Source organism: Serinus canaria, chromosome 20 (genome assembly GCF_022539315.1).
Source record: "Serinus canaria isolate serCan28SL12 chromosome 20, serCan2020, whole genome shotgun sequence".
Lineage (NCBI taxonomy): Eukaryota > Metazoa > Chordata > Aves > Passeriformes > Fringillidae > Serinus > Serinus canaria.
The window spans coordinates 8,884,675-8,903,877 of NC_066333.1; the positions used below are offsets into that span (position 1 = coordinate 8,884,675).

Genomic DNA, 19,203 nt, shown 5'->3' on the forward strand with positions numbered 1-19,203 from the left:
GGGCTAGCCAAGTCAGTGTCTGCTCAGCAAGGGAGGAGGCCAGGAAATGAAGTTAAACAAATCATGGAAAATTAAAAAAAAAATAAAAAGCAAAATTTAAAATTTTAATTTTTTTTTTTAAATATCCCTTCCTCCCTATCGCTCCATCCCTCCTCAAGTCCAGGGAATCCTTGCAAATTGACTTGCACTGTACAGCAATGTCCAGTTAGTAGCATGAGAAATACCAGCTTCCTGCCTCTGCTCAGTCACCATTCCTTTGGCTCTCTGACCGTGACAAATTGACCTTTCCTAGCCTGGTGGCCTTTGGAAGCCACAGTTGCCTATCTAGCACCTCTACTACGCAGCTAGAGAAGGACTAATCTCAGCCTGTCCCGCCAGACGTAGGGGACAGGGCTCCCCTGAGCGATGATGACATTGGCCTTGTGAATGGTTCTGTTTCCAGACCCCCAGGGGGACAGACAGCTTTAGCTCAGGGCTTTGTACGAGCAGGGTTTGCATCTTTTTCATCCAGCTGACAACTGCTAGGTGTTTTCAGGGACTTCCCAACCAGCATCCCTTAGTGCACCCATAGACACAGACACATAGATCTTATCTTACTTGTGCATAAATACTTCCACACCTGCACTAGAAGAGTCTCTGCCCCCACCCCTGCTCCTCAGCAGCAAACATGCACCTTCTTGATCTCCCACTGCCCAGAGTTTGCATGCTGTGAATGCTGGCAGGGGACCCCCCAGCTCCTTGCCCCACAGCCAGGCAGGTGGACAGCCCAGGAGTGGCAGGGCACTGAGTGATGCCGCATGTTTGTGAACTCGGATTTTTGCATGCTCTTTTTTGGAGTCCGTTTTAATTCTCAAAATCACCAGTCTCTGTATCCCTCAGAAAGCCAACAAACTACAGCTTTGAAAGTATAAAACTGCAGCTCTAACAGTATATGTATCTCTGATTTTCTTCATTAATTGTTTCAACCTGTATCTTTTCTTTTCTTGCTATTTTTTGACCTGCTGGCTCTTTTTATTCTCTGTCAGTCTAGAGGGTAGGACTCATGGCTGAGGTTTGAACGTACCAGGTGCTCAGAAGTAGAGTGGTAAATCCCATCTCTGAATGGGTAACAAAGAGGAATGGGGCATGTATAGGATTCCTAAAAAGCAGTTTCTCCGTGGTAGGAAATCTTTTACATCTGGGTAAATAGCCTGAACCTCTGAGTCAGCCTCCTGCTACATATTTGGTGGTGCTATGGCCTTCCTTGAAGGTTAGCCTTGAAAAGTGTGGGTAAATATTGGGTGATCATCAGTTGCACAGGCAGCATTTCAAGACAAATGGCAAAAATTTGGTCAACAGTCTAGCTGGAAAAAATGATTCTGACTTCTGTGGTGTTTCCATTTGCCAGGTGAGGTTGTTTTATGTGTGGAGGTGTAGTGTGAGCAGGGACGCCTCCCCAGAGAAAGTCTCCTCTCAGTTGCTTAACACTGAGGTTGTTTTTGGCAGAGATGAAAATGAGCAGTGCTATTCATAATCTGTCCTCTCATCTGTTCGTGTCTAGTTCTGTTTTCTGGAAAATCAGCCACTCTGATCTCAATGTCTTCCTTGCATGTCTTCCTAGGCATGGATTTTCAATTGCTAGAGCCAGTGTGATTGTTTTCTGTTTTCTACTGAATTCCTTCCCTCTGTGGTCTTCATTTCATCTCCCCCGTCTTGAGTTCTGCAAGGGAAAGGGAGGATGAAACAAAAGTGTTGCCTCAATATCTTCTTAATCTGTTGGAGAGTCTGAAAAGAAGGATGACAGACTGTGGTTCTTCCAGTCAAAAAGGAGCCTTGGACTTTGGAGTAGCTACAAGAGCATCTTTGTTACCTGCCTCCATCCTGAACGCAGCGTTATACACAGTGTGCGTTAGTAAAACTGTGGGTTAACTGTGAAGGGATGTAAAAATAATTCAGATGTCTTGTTTCTCTGGACCCTTGGGTGTCTGCCACCAATCCCCACTGCACAAACTCTTGGGGCAGATGCCAGTACTTTGATGCAGCTCAGGCTGAGTGCTAAAAGCCTTCATCTAGGATGCACATAACGAAATAACAGCACATGATGAGGCAATCACGGCAAACTCAATGTAGGTAAATTAATAGGAAACTCCTTAGAAGCTGTGGTTTCTTAATGTACTAAACCAATGATATTTAGTCAATAAATGCAGTAACACATTCATTTTTAGACAGTAATGTAACTACACCAAGCCAGATTTTCAGCTCCATCATATTCTGCTTCGTAAGAGACTTTCCTTCCACACTCAGAGAAAAGGGCACCTCACAGTGGGAAGAGCACTCAGAGGAGTGAAGGAAAGGTGCTTGCAGAGCACTTGACTGGCCTGTGGCCCTCTGGGTGGAGCAGGTTCCTTAAAGGCTGGTTTGGGAATGATCAGCCAGCTCGGAGGGGCAGCCTGGCTGCTTTGCTTTGCCCCCAAAATGCAGCACAGCCGAGCTGGCAAACAGCAGAGGACTGGGAGAAGATGCAGGATGTGGCTGATGTGGTGTCTGACAGCACTCAACACCAGTCTGGGAGAAGAGGGCTGGGAATTAGGAAGAGATGGGTGATTATTAGCAGAATACTGCAGGACAGCAGAGGTTACAGATGTGAGTCTGGCTCCACTGTCCCTTCACTCATCCAAGGCCCTGTGATTTTCTGTGCTCGTGTGGTGGCTGCAGGGATGCTGCAGCTCCAGTCTTTGCCATCACAGCATCAGTGGCTCCCATCCAAGTCTAGCACCGTGGTTGTGGATGAGGAAAAGGAGAGGGATTACTCACCGTGACAGGATCACTGGCTGATGTTTTGTTTCCCCTGCACCCAGGTTTCTCTGCTTCTAGAAACTGCATTCTCTAGGCTGAATTCACCTTTTAGCAATGTTTTTTTCTGGAATCACTGGAGGCCAACCAGGCTTGAGCCAGGCACTCTCTTGGTTTTTGTTTTAATTGTGGTAAATTTTGCATACACAGTTTTATTTTCCTTCCCTTCATGTCTCCAATAATTGTTATCTGCCTCTTACTCACAGCAGCAAGCAGACTGGAGCCCTGTGATAGTCACAAAGGCCATCATTCACTCCTGGCACTCCTGCCTGCTTTTAATGAGTTGTTCTCATATGCCACAAGCTCAGCACAAACTCTTGATTTAAAAAAAGCCCCTCGTTTAACAAGAGGAGACAGCCTTTTTCTCCTGGCCGCAGCTTCTCAGCAGAATGAGCACTGATATTGGTTGAGTTTGGATGCAGAGATGGATCTGGGTCTGTGCTAGTCCGACTCATTCTGGCTAGCTGAGAAGAAAATGAAGTAATGGCTCAGGCATAGTTTAAAATCAATGACAAGACCTTACCACTGATACTTTTTATTGATCTGGAATTACTGCTAATGTAATGAGTCCACTTTTTTTTTTAAAGTGCTGATTTAATACTATAGAGAACTGGAATAAACCCCAAACCAGAGCATTTCAAACAGGAGCTTAAACCCCTGGCATCCTAATGAGGCTGATGGCAGCTCATTTTGAAGGTCAGTACTTGTGCCTTTCTCTGCTGAGTGCTGAGCAGTTGCACTTAACCAAAGTGCAAAGCCCACTAAAGCAGTGAACATCATCCAGTTTCTCCAGCATGGACTCTCATTTTTTGACTGGCAACAGAGAAAAATCAGCTCAGTTTCTACCCTTTGTTAAATTCAAGTCAAAACCTGAACATTTATAAACCTTCCCCACAGTCAGCCTGGAGAGGCATTTTTTTGCTATCAAATCTGTTTTCATAGATGCCACTTGGAGTGGACCTAGAATTAAATCACAACCTGATTTAAACCTGGGATTTAAACCTGATAGGCTGTTGTGGCTTCCCCTAGTCTGTGCCTCTGGTTGCAAAGCCACAGTTCCCTTTCCCTTCCTCCCCCTGGCACGAGCAGAGCTCCTGCCCCGAGCTCGCGCCACTGTCACGACTGTGAGCGTCCATCTGTCCCTGCTGTCCTCACCTTCGTGTCACCAACACCTCCCACACTCAGCTGAGGCTCATTACCATCCTGGGGTGACATCCCAACACCACCTCTCTGAGGCACTCTACATCCCTGTCCCTCTGCATGACTTTCTGGTTGAGTGAGAACATGATCTTGGATTAGCTGACAACATATATCCCTATGTATGTCTATATTTCTTTGGGATTTTTTTTCCTACCAGCTCCTGCAGACCCCAACAGCATCCTTCTCTGCAGGGATTGCACTTGCATGTGATTCCAGGTGTCGTTTCCAATGAGGGAATTGCATGGCAGAAGGAAATATTCTATTAGTTGTTCATGGTGTCTCTTGTCGTCAATGTTAAAACAAAGTTACATCAAGTGTTGGGTTTTTTTCCTTAGTGAGTACTTGGGAACAAAACCCACCCAGATCTTAATTGTTCATCAGATTTCTATGAGATTTTTTAATGTGTTGCTCCTCATGCTCTCAGGATTGAAACTCTTTGCTTGCTCACCAAATTCAACCCTTTCTTTTTTGCTTTTTGTGATTCCTGCAAACATTTGTAGCACATTTGTTGTGGGAATGGAAAAGAGGCTCCAAGGAAAAGGCCCTGCCATACTCAGTGAAAGGCAACTGGTTTTATGCTGGGATTGGTGATGGGAGAAACTCAGCGGAGGATAGGGCACAAAAAGATCACTTAGAATCCTGAATATTGCTGTGTTGCTAAAGCATTTTTATAAAACTTACTTTTTAAAAAGATAATTTAAAGTAATAGTACTACTGAAACACAGTGCATTAAAAAAAATATTATTCTTTAAAAACATCAAAAATAAAGAAAGAAGATCCAGTTGGCCTATTTAGAATCAAAGATGAAATTTCAATCTGGTTTCTAGCCCAAGAAACTCAGAGTGAGAATTTCCTTTAAACCTTTGGCGCATTATGTACGATGGTTTTGGTGGCAGTACTAATGAAGGCTTACATCCAGAAAGGTGTTTAGGCACATGCTTGTTCCCAGATTCCTGTGTGGATTTGTACCTCTGACCTAGATTTCAGCTCTGCTGATCCCATGGCCTTCAGACAGACCCTACAGATGGGCACCACACTGGAAATTCAATCCCCAGCATTTACCTGAATTAAAATTCATCTTTATTTGGAATAATTCTGCCTTTTTAATTTTGTCATGAGCCAATTTTATTTTCTTTCCAACCCATCTTTCAATGTGAAATTGCTGCTGAGCTTGTGGCTGCAGCCAACCCTTCCCTACAGCCCAGGGGATGCCCTCCCCACACAACTCTGCAAAATGCTGTTTAAGCACCTTTCTCTCCCTGTAAGTGTTTGTTGTCTCGCAATGTAAAGTGACTTTGTAAAAATAGCACCTTCTTAGTCGACAGATCTGCTCCCTGAGTGTCCTCGAGTCACATCTTCTTCCTTGGCTGGCCAGAGCTGGTGTCTGCTCCTGTCAGCAGGGAACAGCCGGCGGCTGGGAAAAGGGAGCAGCGTTTTGCTTTGCTTCAAAACCAGCAGCCAAGTTGGTTCTTCATGGAAGAACCTCGTGCCAGTTTTGAAGGCAAAGAAGGGCCGTGGGGCTCTGACTTTTAAGTTGGTGTTGTTGAAAGACACACCAAAAAAAAGAAAGCAGGTCTTTGGTTGGTGATGTGGAAATTAGAATTTCTGAAATGTTCTTCCCGCAAATTGCGGCAGAGAGTTGGCAGCGGAATGATAAGTGGCTGCTGCAATGGTTCAGAATGCTGGGAATTCAATCCCTGTCTTCACTCAGTTTTGATATTCCTATATATAAAATATTGGCTATTTGTGCAGCTATCTTGCACTGGTTGTCCAACCTCTAATCAGTGGGGTTTAATCATTGATTGCTATTAAGAAAATATGAAATGATCCAAAAGTATTTGCAGTCTGCTTTCCCCAGTGCTGTCTCTATAAAGTTTGTGCTTTCATCAAGATTCACAAAACCTCTTTGTTTTTAAATTTTCACATGAAAATTCAACATCTCCATTTGGGTGAAAGGCTTTAAATGCAAATTTCAGAATTTGGCAACTAATTAGAGCTGGGTGGTCACTATTTCCCAGTGAGATCTCTGTTTCTGGAGAGACCTTCTTTTCCAACCGTAATTGCAAAGATTCTAGTAGGAAAAAAGGTATGAAAGTGCCATATTCTGGAGTTTTAAAATTTCTCTTTCCATGTTTATGACAGCCATAGCAGACCTCGAGGGAGATGGCAGATAGCTTTTAGATGGGATTTTTATAGGATACAAAGGAGTTGCACAGTGTTTGTATTTATGTGTTTCAATATGTAAAAAAATGGATAAAGAGGAATTCTTTGGAATATATAAAGGGGGCAGATCATGTTTGACGAGGGAGGAAATACAGGAGCTGAAGAAAGGGACAGGACAGATCTGAGCACCAGAAGTGAAGTGTTTGCACAAAAGTTTTAAGATGGTGGTTTGGGGTTTTTTTAATTGGTATTTTCTTCTTAGCCATAGTGTTTTGGAAGGCAGTTGTGAAAGAAAAGCTTCCTAACTCGTGATCGGAGCCGATCAGTGATTTAAGGAATCATAACCTCATTGTTAATGTCATTCTGTCCCGCCAGCCCTGGCATCTCATGAGGGGCTTCTGTTCAAGTCCTCATTATTTTCTCTCTCTTACAAACCATTCCCATTTCACTCATGATGACGGAAACATTTCTACAATGCTTTCTTAAAAACAAAAATAAAAATAAAAAAATACATATTGGAAAAAAAAAAAAAATAAAAGCCAACAGCAAAGCTCCATGTCACTGCTGCTTGGAAGTGCTCTTGGTTTCTAATGGCTGGTGGGGAAGGACTGCGTGGTTTCCAGAATGACTCCTCCTGCTGTCTCCTTTTTGTCTTTGTTTCAACGTGTTTCTCTGAACAGTCAGAAGGTCAGTTTGAAAGATCGTGTCTTCTCCAGTCCCCGCGGTGCTGGCACCAAAGGGAAAGGCTCTCCACAGGCTCAGGGCATCAGGAGGTCCCCCAGTGCTGACCAGAGCATCGAGGACAGCCCGAGCAAAGTGCCCAAGAGCTGGAGCTTCGGAGACCGCAGCCGAGCCCGGCAAGCGTTCCGCATCAAGGGAGCGGCGTCGCGGCAGAACTCGGAAGGTGAGGGCTTGGGGAGCCATGCTGGACCCTAAATTCCCAGCTGGCCCCAACATCCTCTCCCTCCCCACCTAAGAAGGGCAGAGCTGCCAGCCAAGGTGTCGGGACTCCTTCCCCTCCCAGTCTTTTAGCTTGGAGTAGGGTGAGCAACCTGATCAAGTGGAAGATATGTCCCTGCCCATCGCCGGGGGTTGGGCTAGAGAGCCTTTAAAAGGTCCCTTCCAACCCAAACTTGTCAATAATGATTAGAAGAGGCAAGAAAACCCTTTCTGACACCCATTATAATGTTTGTATTTCTGTGTATAGGGATGGGGAAAGGAGGCAGAGTCAGGTATTGGGACAAGAGGAAATGATCTCAACGTGTGCGGGGAGGGTTAGGTTGGTTATTAGGAAAAATTTCTTCACTGAAAGGGTAGTCAAGCCCTGAAACAGACTGCACAGGGCAGTGGTGGAGTCACCTTTTGGAAGGATTTGAAACACATCTAGATGTGGCACTTGGGGATGTCGTTTTGTGGCTGGTCTTGGCCGTGCTGGAGGAATGGTTGGACTTGATGATCTTAGAGGGCTTTCCCAACCCAAATGATACTGGGATTCACTGATACAGGGATATGTGAGAGCTGCAGTTGGCACTGCTGAATGTCACCTAAGCACATCCTGGGAAACGCTTTCATCTGGATGCTGAGCAAAGGCTTCTCTGCTGCTTCCCCTGGGGTTGCTGTTTGTGATCTGCCTCATCTTTCCTTGTGCAGCACTGGCACAGGAAACAGTAACGTGTTGTGTTTCTCCTTCCCTGTCCCAAACCCAGAAGCAAGCCTCCCTGGAGAAGACATTCCTGATGAGAACAAAAGCTGCAACTGCGAGTTTGTGACAGAAGATTTGACACCGGGGCTGAAAGTCAGCATCAGGGCCGTGTGGTAAGAGAGGGAGAGGGGGGAAGCAGTCCAGAAAAATAAATTATAGAGAAAAATGAGAAGTGTAAAGCCTGAGAAGTGCTGGCAAATGCTGACATGTGTGTGCTGCAGGCTGCTTTTCCCCTGGGTGGCCTGCCCTGCTTTACAGACAATTTTGCCAGGAAGGGCAATTTTTGCTTAGGGAAGGAATAAATGGAGAAACAGGAAAATCCCCCGCAGGGATGCATCCAAATGACAGTTCTCACCAGCTCTGAATGTAATGCTGACATTTCTAAAAGTGGTGAAGAGAGCACATGCACAGATGACAGTCCGAGGGGCATCAGGGACCCCCTGGTGCAGACAGGGCTTCAGCCACCAGCCCCCGCAATCCCCTTCCTCTCTCCTCTTGCTGCATCCTCTCCCAAACCCACAGGGTTGGGATTTATTCCATCTTCCTTCCAAAGCAACTCCCTGCAGTGTTTTTTATCCGCCATGAAGCAGGTCAGGCTGCCCCCAGGGTTGTGGGATGATTCTGCTCTCTGTCTCCTGCAGCATTATGAGGTTCCTGGTCTCCAAGCGCAAGTTTAAGGAGAGCCTGCGGCCCTACGACGTGATGGACGTCATCGAGCAGTACTCAGCTGGGCACCTGGACATGCTCTCCCGGATTAAAAACCTTCAGGCCAGGCAAGAGACCCCTCTCTTTGCTTCATTTTCCATTGCTTTTGTTCACTGTGGAGGTATTGCCAGGGGTGAGACACTTCTCTTTGCAGCTACGGCTTATTCTTTTCCTTTTTAAGACAAATCCCCGTGGAAGACATCAGTGCTTATGGCTGGAACCCACAGGGATAAGCAGGACAGGGCAAGACTCCCTTACTGCCCATTTCAGGACGTCATGGCTCATCCTCCTGCTTTATTTTGGGAGTTTTTGGCAATATGGTTTATCCCATAGGAAAGGTGGGTGGGTATCTCCATGGTCCTCCTGGCTGGGTGCAAAGGTTTGGTGCCCCAGGATTAAGGCTGATGTGGGTCACTTGGTAGCTTTCTGGGAGTGAAATAAGACAAAATTTGATGTCCTGGCTGTGGCCCTGCTGCCACAGACACAGAGAGCAGTGAGGAGGCAACAGCTCCCTCCCACCGTTGGGATGCTAAGCTGCTTCAGGAGGAATCCCTCCTCGGATGGCACGGTCTGCTGAAAATCCATGCAGATGGGAGGTTCTCATCCCAGCCCACCAATGTAGGCGGGGTTTAGCTGAGCTGCATTTCAGCTTCTGTGCTCAGATTTTAGGGCAAGATGTGCTCGTTTTAATAGGAGAAGGAACGTGGAAAAGAGACAAATGGAACCAAGAAGGTTCCTTGTTTCTCATGTTTCTCCTGGAAGAAAAAAAAAAAACAACCTCAAACACAGAAGTTTGATTCCTTGAACAGAGGATGAAAGCTTAATCTTTTAGTCTGACCCCTCTTCCCCCAGCCCTGATGGGAAAAGTAGACCCCAGGCCTCCAACAGCCCTGGTTGTGTTGGCTCAGCAGAAGTAGCTCCAGTTCTGCAGAGTTTGAAGGACACCCAGAACTGTGGCAGGGCTTGGCCATGGGCAATCTCCAGTCAAAAAAATACACCATTTGCTTTTACAGTTGGAGAGTGAAATTGCTTCCCTTGATGGCTGTGGCAGCCCAGCTTCCCCTAGAAGCCATTGAGGAAGTTTTCCTTTAATTTCAGACCCATTTAAGTCCCTGTTAGAGTCAGCAAATGTGAAGAAAAAAGAAGTGTTTGTGTATGCAAACAGCTGACATGCACCCCAGGAATGAAATAGGAAAATTGTCTTGGGAAAAAGAGGAATCTCTGTTCTGCCATGAATCTCTCAGAGACCATTTTAACTCTGCTATTTTTGATGTTCAAGACGCAGAGGTAACTTTCTCAGCCCTGCTGCACACTGTGCTTTTCCCAGAAGGAACATTCTCCCTTGCAATGGAGACCAAAATATCCTGGAGAATTTCCTCTGTGTGAGCCTCTCACTCCTGTTCTGTACAGATTCAGTGATCATAGATCCAAGATGTGTAGCTGAATATAGAGGGAGAAGAGGAGGGGGAAGGGATTGAGATTTCCTAACTTTAGTAACCTGAAACAAGAGGCCTTGAGGCCACTTCTGCAGTGGGTCCTGGGCATTGGGGTTGTCACCTCTGCTGGCTCCAGGTGGGATGCCTGAGTCTCCAGCACCCTGAGGGCTGTGGCAGATTTCCTCACCACCCATCCAGATCTCCCCAGTCCTTCAGGGACGAGCTGCAATGACAAAGCAGTTTGGTTGTCTGCTTTTTTGGGGAGGCTGAGGTAAGGAATTGCAGCTTTCAAAGACCAAACTGGATTCTCCTTTTAGCTGTAGGTCTTGGACTGTGAGGATGAGGCTCTGGGGCTGGACAAGGCCACCACCCATCCTCTCACAGGGAAGCCAGGAGGACCAGGAGCTGCTTCAAAGCATGAAGCACCTGGATTTGGGATCCAAGACTACCAGGCAGCTCCTGGTTTCATTGAGCAGGAGATCAGTGATGGCGATGGGAGCAGACCCCTTTGGGGCCACCCTTTGGGCACCAACAGCCCCCATGGCTGAGTACTTCCCCAGTACAACTGGAAGGGCCCCCTGCAGACAAGGCCATGGCCAGTGTTGGACCCTGCACCCACATGGTGGATCCCAGAGAGAAGTCACGGGGCACCTTGGAGAACAGTATTTTAGTGTCCCTTTCCTTCATCAGTCAGACCCCGCGTTCTGTCTGCCAGCCCAGGCCGGGCTGTGGTGGATCAAAGCTGCATCCAAGCACATTTCTGGGGTGTTTACATGTACTTTCCTCTTTAATCAGTAAAGCCTCTGTCACTGTGTCTGCAATGTGCTCTTTTCAGTGTTGTGTTCACATTGTCTCGTGTTCCATCCTGACACCTTGCCAACCATGGATGTCTCCCATTCATTGAGTTATCCAGTCCTGCAGCGTTCCTCGCCGACTCCCAGCAGCTCATGCTTCCCTGAACTAGCTGAGGATGTGTTCTCTAGCCCTGGAACTGAAAGGAGGATGAATATATGTTGTTTTCATATCCAGCCACCTCAATGGGATATTGCCACACATATGCAAATATATTCCAGAGGGTAAAGCATGGTGCCTGTTATATCTGGGGCGGGGGGAACTCCTAATGATGATGCAGTGGTGCCTAAATCTCCAAATCTTACTCTGAGGTGGGTAAGACTGGTTTTTCACCAACAACCAGGTGGTAGGCGAGAACCTTCTGTTTCCAGCAGAATATATTTTCAATTTCTCTCTCCTTCTCTCCCTGTCATTCTGTTTGTCACTTGTTTCCTTCTGCAACTTTTCTCTGACCGACTTTTCTCTACGTGTTGCTTCATTATGCATTTTGCTGGTGTCTTTTTTCTTATTTACTTTGCCAGGATAGATATGATTGTGGGTCCCCCACCCCCTTCAACTCCCCGGCATAAGAAGTATCCAACCAAAGGACCCATGTATTCTTCCAAAGAGTCTCCCCAGTACTCGCCTAGGTTAGGATTCACCAAAATGCCGCTTTCTCCTGAATTTTTTTCATTTGCTTAATGTCAAACCCCTTTCATGCCAGTTATATGACGGCATTTCTCACTTAGCAGTGCAGCCTGCTAAATCATGACTCACAAGGGTTTGCTGCTCTGATTTGCCTTCAAGCCAGAGGGGAACAAAAAAGGGGATGTTCATTCAGTCATCAATAACCATCAGTTCCTTCAGCGAGCCTGTTTCCTATTTTCAATCTTCTCTGAGGTGTTAGAAAGCTAAATTGTATCTTTTTAAAAGATCTCATATTTTATCAGGCGGTCTTTAAACGTAGAAGGTGGAATATTTACCCACAAAGCCAATATAAAGTGAACAATCCACTTCCTAAAGGATGACACCATCCACACACAAGCAAAGGAGCCTCTGCAGCTCTTGGGACAATGAAATGAGTTTATTTCAGTGGGCAAAGTAAGAATGAAGTGTTTTGTAGCTGATGAACACAGTGAACTCTGTTTCCTCCTGGTGCCACTCTACTGACCATTGAGGAAAAAATTGTGTTAAAATACTACAACCATGGGACTCATATTCTGAAAAATAAGAAATCAATCCTGATTTTCCAAGCAAAAGGAGCAGGAGTCAAACCCAGCCCTCAGTCACACAGCGAGATAGTTCTCATTATGTTCTCTCCCTAAGTAAAACCATATCTGAAGCTCATGCAATGAGGAATATAGTCTCACAAAAATTCCCAGTTTAGGGCATTCTGAGGTCTGGGCAGCAAGGCCATGAGCTGGGCTGTATTTTCTCCTTGTATTGAGACCAATAGAGCCCAAAGCAGGTATAAATATTTGCCCAAAAGTAATTTTCCATGCAGAAATAGTAGGTGATTTTTAAATGCAGTAAGCTTAGCCTCAAATATTTTTTCCCTAAATATATTTGCCTCCCTAAGAGCTAATATATGACAAATCTCTTGATTTTTATTTAAGCTGCTTTGAGTAATCTTCACTAGAGAAATGTAAGTAAAAGGAATATTGAAAGCTTACCTTTTCCCACTCAGCTGGCTCAAACATTAAAAAATTTGAATTTTACAGAAGCCCAAAACTTTATGCTTGAAAAAAATGCTTTCAGAAAAGTAATTTTTCCCATTCTTCCTCCCTGCCAAAAGAAGTCTTTGAAAACAAAATAACCTTGCTATCTGCAGAAACATTTATATTTAAATTTAAAAATACATATTCAAATGGATTTTGTTGTATTTAACCTTTAAGATGATGTGTCCAACAAGCCTTCACTAAAAGCAAGATTTTCATGTGAAAATTTGTGCCTCACACACAGCAAAGGTGATTAATGGCTCTGAGGGGACGAGGCCTCAAAATGGAATATTTATTTTATTTGGTTCAAAACTGTTGCTGTATCAGCTTCATGCTAATGACTTTTCCCCCCACCATTTATACAATTTCTCACAGTGATTAAAAATCTTTCCACATGCCCACAAGGCTCCTGGGATCTTTAGACTTTTTTTTGGTAATTTCTCCCTTTTCCAGTGTTTTTTTTGTTTCCCCCTTATCAAGCTGTGGTTGCAGAAAGCAGCAGAATGCAGAAGGCTGCTGAAATTTCTGATCCCACCCATGAAAAGGCATGTGCTGCACTCAATTTTTGGCAGTTCCATCCTCCCACCAGACACCAGCAGCACTTGTGAGGTGCTCAGGGGGCTGATGGATGGGAGCCAGAGCTCTGAGCAGCCCCAAGCCCAGATCTAAAAACCCTGGGTCAGGCTCTGCTGCTGCCATGGTCTTTGTCCTGTCAGGTCCCCATGGATGGCTCCAGCCTCTCCTTTTCATTCTACACCCTTCTGTTTTAGCCAAATTCTGCCCAGAGAAACATCATGGGAGCTCATGTGCCATGAGCTGCATTCACCCTATGGATTGCTCAGTTCAGCCAAAATCTTTCTGCAGGCAGCTCCCAGAAAAGTCAGGGGGATCCTGGTAGATGCCCACAGCTGTGGTTTGGCTGATGGTGTTTGCTCCATGCTCTACACACAGACAATTTGGATAAAATTCCCTTGATCAGCTGATTCAGCCTAAAATAGGTGCAATCCCAGCTGTAATTTTTAGAAAACAGTTGTTGATCTAAATTTGTCCAGAGCAAGTTTTATTGCCAAATGAAGGGATAAGTAGCCAGTCCTGTGACATGGATGAAGGGGGTTTGGCTTCAATGCCTGGATTGTTTACAAAAATTTATAAGACATAAAGGAAAAAAAAGGAAAATACTTGACTATCTATTCCCAAACACTTCATTTTTATCTCATTTGAGCCGTTTGACCTTTTGGTGTCTGCTTCTGGCCCGAGGGTGACATATTACACCTCTTTGCATGTACTGTTAGCATGAAGCATAATGAAGCATGAGAAAACCTGCACTGTGGCTGATGCAAGAATTTACATTTTTTTTTGTATCATTAGAAAGAAGGAAAGACAGTAAAGTCCACTTTAAAGAGCAATCCCCTCTTCTTTCTCCCTCCCAAACTGAGGCCCAGCAGAGCCAACCAAGGACAGCAGATGGCACAGTTGGTTGTGCATCCTTAGAAATCTCTGAATCCTCTTCTGCCAGGAAAGGAAGAACGGGGCTGGCTCTTCCAAAGCTTCAGCTGAATTCTTCCTTCTGCACATGTGTATTTGCACAGCAAAAATAAGTATTGAGAAGACACAAATCTCCCCATGGCCTGTAGAGTAGATGTGGGGTGGGAACCCCAGAAGATTCTTGGTCCTTTGTCATGCAGTAAGAACATAATTATCCCCTTCTGCTTGCTAAAGTGGTAAGATGTTCTTTCTTCTTCATCTTTTGAGCTTTGCTGCCCAGTTTGGACAAAATCTCAAAATCTTGTAATGGCTAAAAGGACCTCCTGCTCTTGGTGGTTCTGAGCTAGGTGCAGGTGGGTTGGGAGCTCACAAGGAATTTCCTCTTTTCTCTTGTATCAGATGAGGCACAAATAAAATCTGGGCTTTGCTGAGGGTAGGAGCACTCTCCTGTGCTCCAGCCCGTGCCATGGGAAGAAAAGGGGTGGGAGACCTTGAGACTGGTTCCTCCCATAAAGAGAGGAGGACTTGGTTCACCTTCTCCCCTCCCTGCCCTGAAGCCAGAGGCCCAGAGCTGCCCCCCTGCACCATCCTTGGTGCTGCTGTGCCTCCAAGGAGGGATCTGGCTCTGCTTCCTCAGAGCTGTGGAAGACAACCACCCCAGGAGTCAGGACTGTGTTCAGGTACAGACACTAAGGGAATTAATCAAGCAGGAATTCTGGGCTCTGGTGGCAATTATATAATGGGAATGGGCTTCTGAATGCTTTATGGGTGAGCTCTGTGAAGGGCTTCAGCCCTGCTCCTAAGTCCCAGCAGGTCTGAAGGCAAGTTGTGTCCTTGAAAGTGCGCAACAGCTTAGTGTTCTTCTTACTGATCACTCCAGCTGTGAAGTGCCAGCTGGCCCCTGAAATGGGCCATGCGAGGGTCACTCACTGGATAGCTCTTCTCTTCAGACATGAAAAAAAGCAGAAGTCCTGCCTTGATTTCTGCAAGGTTACAATTAGGGTCACGATGCAATGTTGGGTTCTCCTCTCTGTGTCACAGTCTGTCCTGCCTCCCTGCTCTACTCCACAGCGGCTGAGGGACGTCTCATTTCCATTAGGGGACATATTTCAGTGTCACTGTGCTGCTGGATGCGACAGGAGGACAGAGCACCCTGATTGTTCTCGGCCTTCTGCAATACTCAATAACATTTAGACTTTGGGCCTCTTTAAACTTGTGTTCATTCTTTTACCAATCTACTTGCTTGTGCATACAGGAGAGGAGTTCATACAGTGGCTGTACCACGCCTTGGCTTGTGATTCCCCACCAAGGTAGCCCGAGGTACCCAATTTAACAGCTCTTTGCTTACATGGTAACGACATTGTCCTAGGATTTCTTGTGCTGTATGTCCTGTCAGTAATTGCATCCCTCGTGGGGAGTTCCTGTAAATGTCAGTGACTTCCTTCTCCCATTACAAGAGAGAAATAAGGCATGCATATTCCTCACACTTGTAATTCCAGCACTTGGTGCTCCTTGTACTCCTGTGCTTATATTGCTAAGCAAAGGATCGAACATGGCTTTTTAAGCAGAACAGAATTCTGTCACATCCCTGCCCAAATCAAGTAGCTTCTGGGATCAAAGCTAAACTCTGAAATGATTGTTGGCTTATATTTTCTGTCTTTGGTATGATGTGCTCATCCACTTCATCTCTTTGAGCCAGATCTGGTGCTGTAAAGTGCTGTTGCTCTAATATAAGCTAAGGGAGGCACGCTGGTCCCTTCCCACTGGTACCTGTCCCTCAGTGTCAACAGCCAACATCAGTATGAAGTCCCTGTCCAATGTGAAGCAAACAGATGGCTCTTGTGTTGGAAATAGCCTCACATCTCATTCCTTTCCTTGGTTTTTGTTTGTTCATTTTCCCCTGTCTGTCTGTGTTCAGCTCCTTCCTTTTCCTCCTCCTGGTGCATGGACCCATGGCCCACACGGCAGAACTGTGTAAGAAGCATTTTGAGTTTTTGCTCCAGATTCCTCAACTTGGTTTCAGTCAGATTAATTAACCCTTCTTTCCCCCCGCCACCCTTATGTTTGGTGCATTATGCAAGAGTAAAGTTTGCCCAGCACAGAATTAGTCTATGAACGTGGCTGCCATAAAAAGTTATTCCAAAAATGAGTTGCTCCCCAAATTTTGGAAGGATCATGAAGCTCCAGTGTTTACTCTCCAGAAATTTATATTTGATGACTCTAATAAAATTGAATTCTAGCTTCCAAACTGGTTCTGCTCTCCTCCTTTCCCTGCCTATGTAGCTGTTAATCAACCCAGGTGTTTCCATACTGAGAATAAGGAAGTGCAAATGTGATGTCTGTAAAGAATTCAGTACCAAATTATATGCCTGTTGACCTTTCCCAGTTGATTTGGCAGGAGCCTCCTCTGCTGCTCCCAGCTGGGAGCCCTGCTAATAAAAACCAGTAAATCTAGCAATAGAAGTGTGAACTGCATTGAGATGAAAACAGTTTGGTAATGTTTGGTGAGTTCTGGCCTTGATGTAATTCCACTAAAACAGTTATCACTGCACCTGTTTGTCTGGACCTTAGGACAAGCAGCTTATTTTCACGGACACGAGAATTACACATGGACATTTGCATGGAGGAGAGGAAACTGCTGCAAAGACTGAAAAAGATCCCTTTGATATTTGCTAGCCAGAAAACTTGATCTTCCCCCAAAACAATAATTTCTCGGCGCAAATAAGAAGTTAATCGGTTTGGAAGAAAGCCAGTTAAAGAAATTCTTTGCAGTGGGTAAATTTACTATGCATAATGTGCCAGGTTTTATCTGTAGAGACAGAAATGGATAATTTCAAACTTTGCTAATACCGCTCTGAATTTTGCATCTGAATTAACACTTCAGTGCCACTGCGTGTCTGTGAGTAATTTGGAGTGTTAGCTGGGAGAGAGGCTGTTGCTTTGTCCCGTGGAGGCACAACAAGCAGTGCCCTCCTCACCTGCTGCCTCCAACTGACTCCAGGTCCTTTTCCGGGGGTGGGGGGATTTTCTGATCCCGGTAGAGTTGACCAGATTGTTGGGAGAGGATCCTCCATGACCGACAAGGATCGCACCAAAGGGCCAGCAGAAGGGGAGCTGCCTGAAGACCCCAGCATGATGGGCAGGCTTGGAAAAGTTGAAAAACAGGTATCTTGGGTCAGGAAGGGGTTCTTGTCAGAGGGTGTTGCATGTATTGTGTTGGTTTTTCCTTGGTTTTTTCCTTCAGTGGAATGTTACCTTTTAGTTAAAAAGAATGAGAGCCCTGAATACTTTGAAAAAGAAGCAAGGTGGATGTTATGAAAGGGCACTAAATGCCTTGGAATCCTAAGTGCTACTTTCAAACCAGGCACTTTGAGTCTAGTTTAGTGAGTTTGTCAAAAGCCTGCATTATTTTTGGAAACAGCACGTTGGTTTCTTTGCCATCACACTGGACAGGTTTCAAATGAGTCCTTGAGCCTGGCTGCTGAAGCTGCTGGCCTTGATGAAGGTTTAAAATCTTCCTAGAGCATAAGGCTCAGAAATCCCAATGGCCTTATGAGCTCAGACAAGTGCAAAGTGAAGGAAGGAGCTGAAAGGTGCAAGTGTTCTCCAGCTTTTCTAGAACTTGATGCCTGTCATAAAGATCAGAGAGCATAAGGAAAATTCTGTAACAAAGGGGAGAATTAAACCCTTCAGAACAGGACAATTAAATATTCACTAAAAGTTTGAGATGCTGTGGGTCAGTGTAGGCAGAGATGATCTATGAAGTCCAGCCCCACACTTGTGCCTGGATGGAAGTTGCACATCCTCAGGATGTTAATCAGGATGTTAATGTGCCTCAGCCTGCACGTAGTGTTGGAACTGTGATGTTTTTGCAGGTTCAGTCCATGGAGAAGAAGCTGGACTTCCTGGTGAACATCTACATGCAGCGGATGGGCATCCCACCAACGGAGACAGAGGCTTACTTTGGGTCCAAAGAACCAGACCCGGCCCCTCCCTACCACAGCCCCGAAGACAGCAGGGAGCACATCGACAAGAACGGCTGCATCATCAAGATCATCAGGTCCACCAGCTCCATGGGTCAGAAGAACTTCTCCGCCCCACCAGCCCCGAGCAACGCCTGCCCGCCCTCCACGTCGTGCCAGCGGCAGAGCCACGGCTCCTCTCCCATCGGAGAGCCCGGCTCGCTGGTCCGGATCCCGCCTCCGCCCTCCCACGAGCGCTCCCTGTCCGCCTACAGCGGCGGGCACCGGGCGAGCGCGGAGTACCTGAGGAACGAAGACATTACAACCAAACACCACGAGAGTGCCATGAGAGACAGCGACACGTCCATCTCCATCCCCTCGGTGGACCACGAGGAACTGGAGCGCTCTTTCAGCGGCTTTAGCATCTCCCAGTCCAAAGAGAATTTGGACATCCTTAACAACGGTTGCTATGCAGCCGTGGCCAAAATCAGACCCTACATTGCAGAAGGGGAGTCAGACACCGACTCTGACCTCTGCACGCCCTGCGGTCCCCCGCCGAGGTCGGCCACGGGCGAGGGACCCTTCAGTGACATGGGCTGGTCAACCCCCCGGCAGTGAAGCCTCCCTGCAGCTGCCGAGCCGCGTCCGAGCGCTGGCAGCTGCCCGCTCCAGCTGCCCACATGTGGAACTTCTCAAGGAGATTGACAGCTAAGGTTTTCCTCTTTCTAGGACACCCTTAGCTGGCAGATACTTTCTTGCAGCTTACTCTGGGGGGAACAAGCAGGTCCGAGCCTGCACTCGTGGAAGAGGTCACGGTGATGAGCGAACTGGAGCTGTGAAGTCCAGATTTCTTTCATACTCTCTTTCTAAGATCATTAGGTGAAACTTCCATGGCGCAGAGTAGGCAATTTGCATTTCTTGGGAATCTTCAGAAGCGCAGGGCAGGAATAAATCACCCAGCCAGAGCTTTTGTAGGTCACATTAACAGATGGCTGACAAGTGTTAGGTGAGAACTGATATGTCATGGCAGGGGTTGATCACACCTTTAGGTGTTTTGGAGTCACAGACAGAATACATGTCCGTTTCTGGCTTAGGTTTCAGGGCACGTGTAATAATGAGGGGTTGTTACTTCATGGTTCCTCATTAGCTGTCAGGAAGGTGACATAATT

General features: G+C 46.1%; 1 protein-coding gene across 6 annotated transcripts in view; it reads left to right on the forward strand.

Annotated features, from left to right (window-relative positions):
- KCNQ2 (potassium voltage-gated channel subfamily Q member 2) overlaps positions 1–18,872 on the forward strand; it is a 64,084-nt gene extending 45,212 nt beyond the window's left edge. For 3 of the 6 annotated variants that reach the window (XM_050982039.1, XM_050982040.1, XM_050982041.1), the window contains 5 exons: positions 6,876–7,099; positions 7,902–8,010; positions 8,539–8,670; positions 17,114–17,237; positions 17,948–18,872. In XM_050982039.1, the coding sequence (XP_050837996.1) occupies positions 6,876–7,099; positions 7,902–8,010; positions 8,539–8,670; positions 17,114–17,237; positions 17,948–18,652 (1,294 nt within the window). In that variant the 3' untranslated portion in view covers positions 18,653–18,872. Of the gene's footprint in view, positions 1–6,875; positions 7,100–7,901; positions 8,011–8,538; positions 8,671–11,411; positions 11,520–17,113; positions 17,238–17,947 lie in introns of all 6 variants that reach the window. The other 3 variants (XM_050982037.1, XM_050982038.1, XM_050982042.1) reach the window with 2 other exon arrangements.
- Positions 18,873–19,203: the final 331 nt, after the last annotated feature.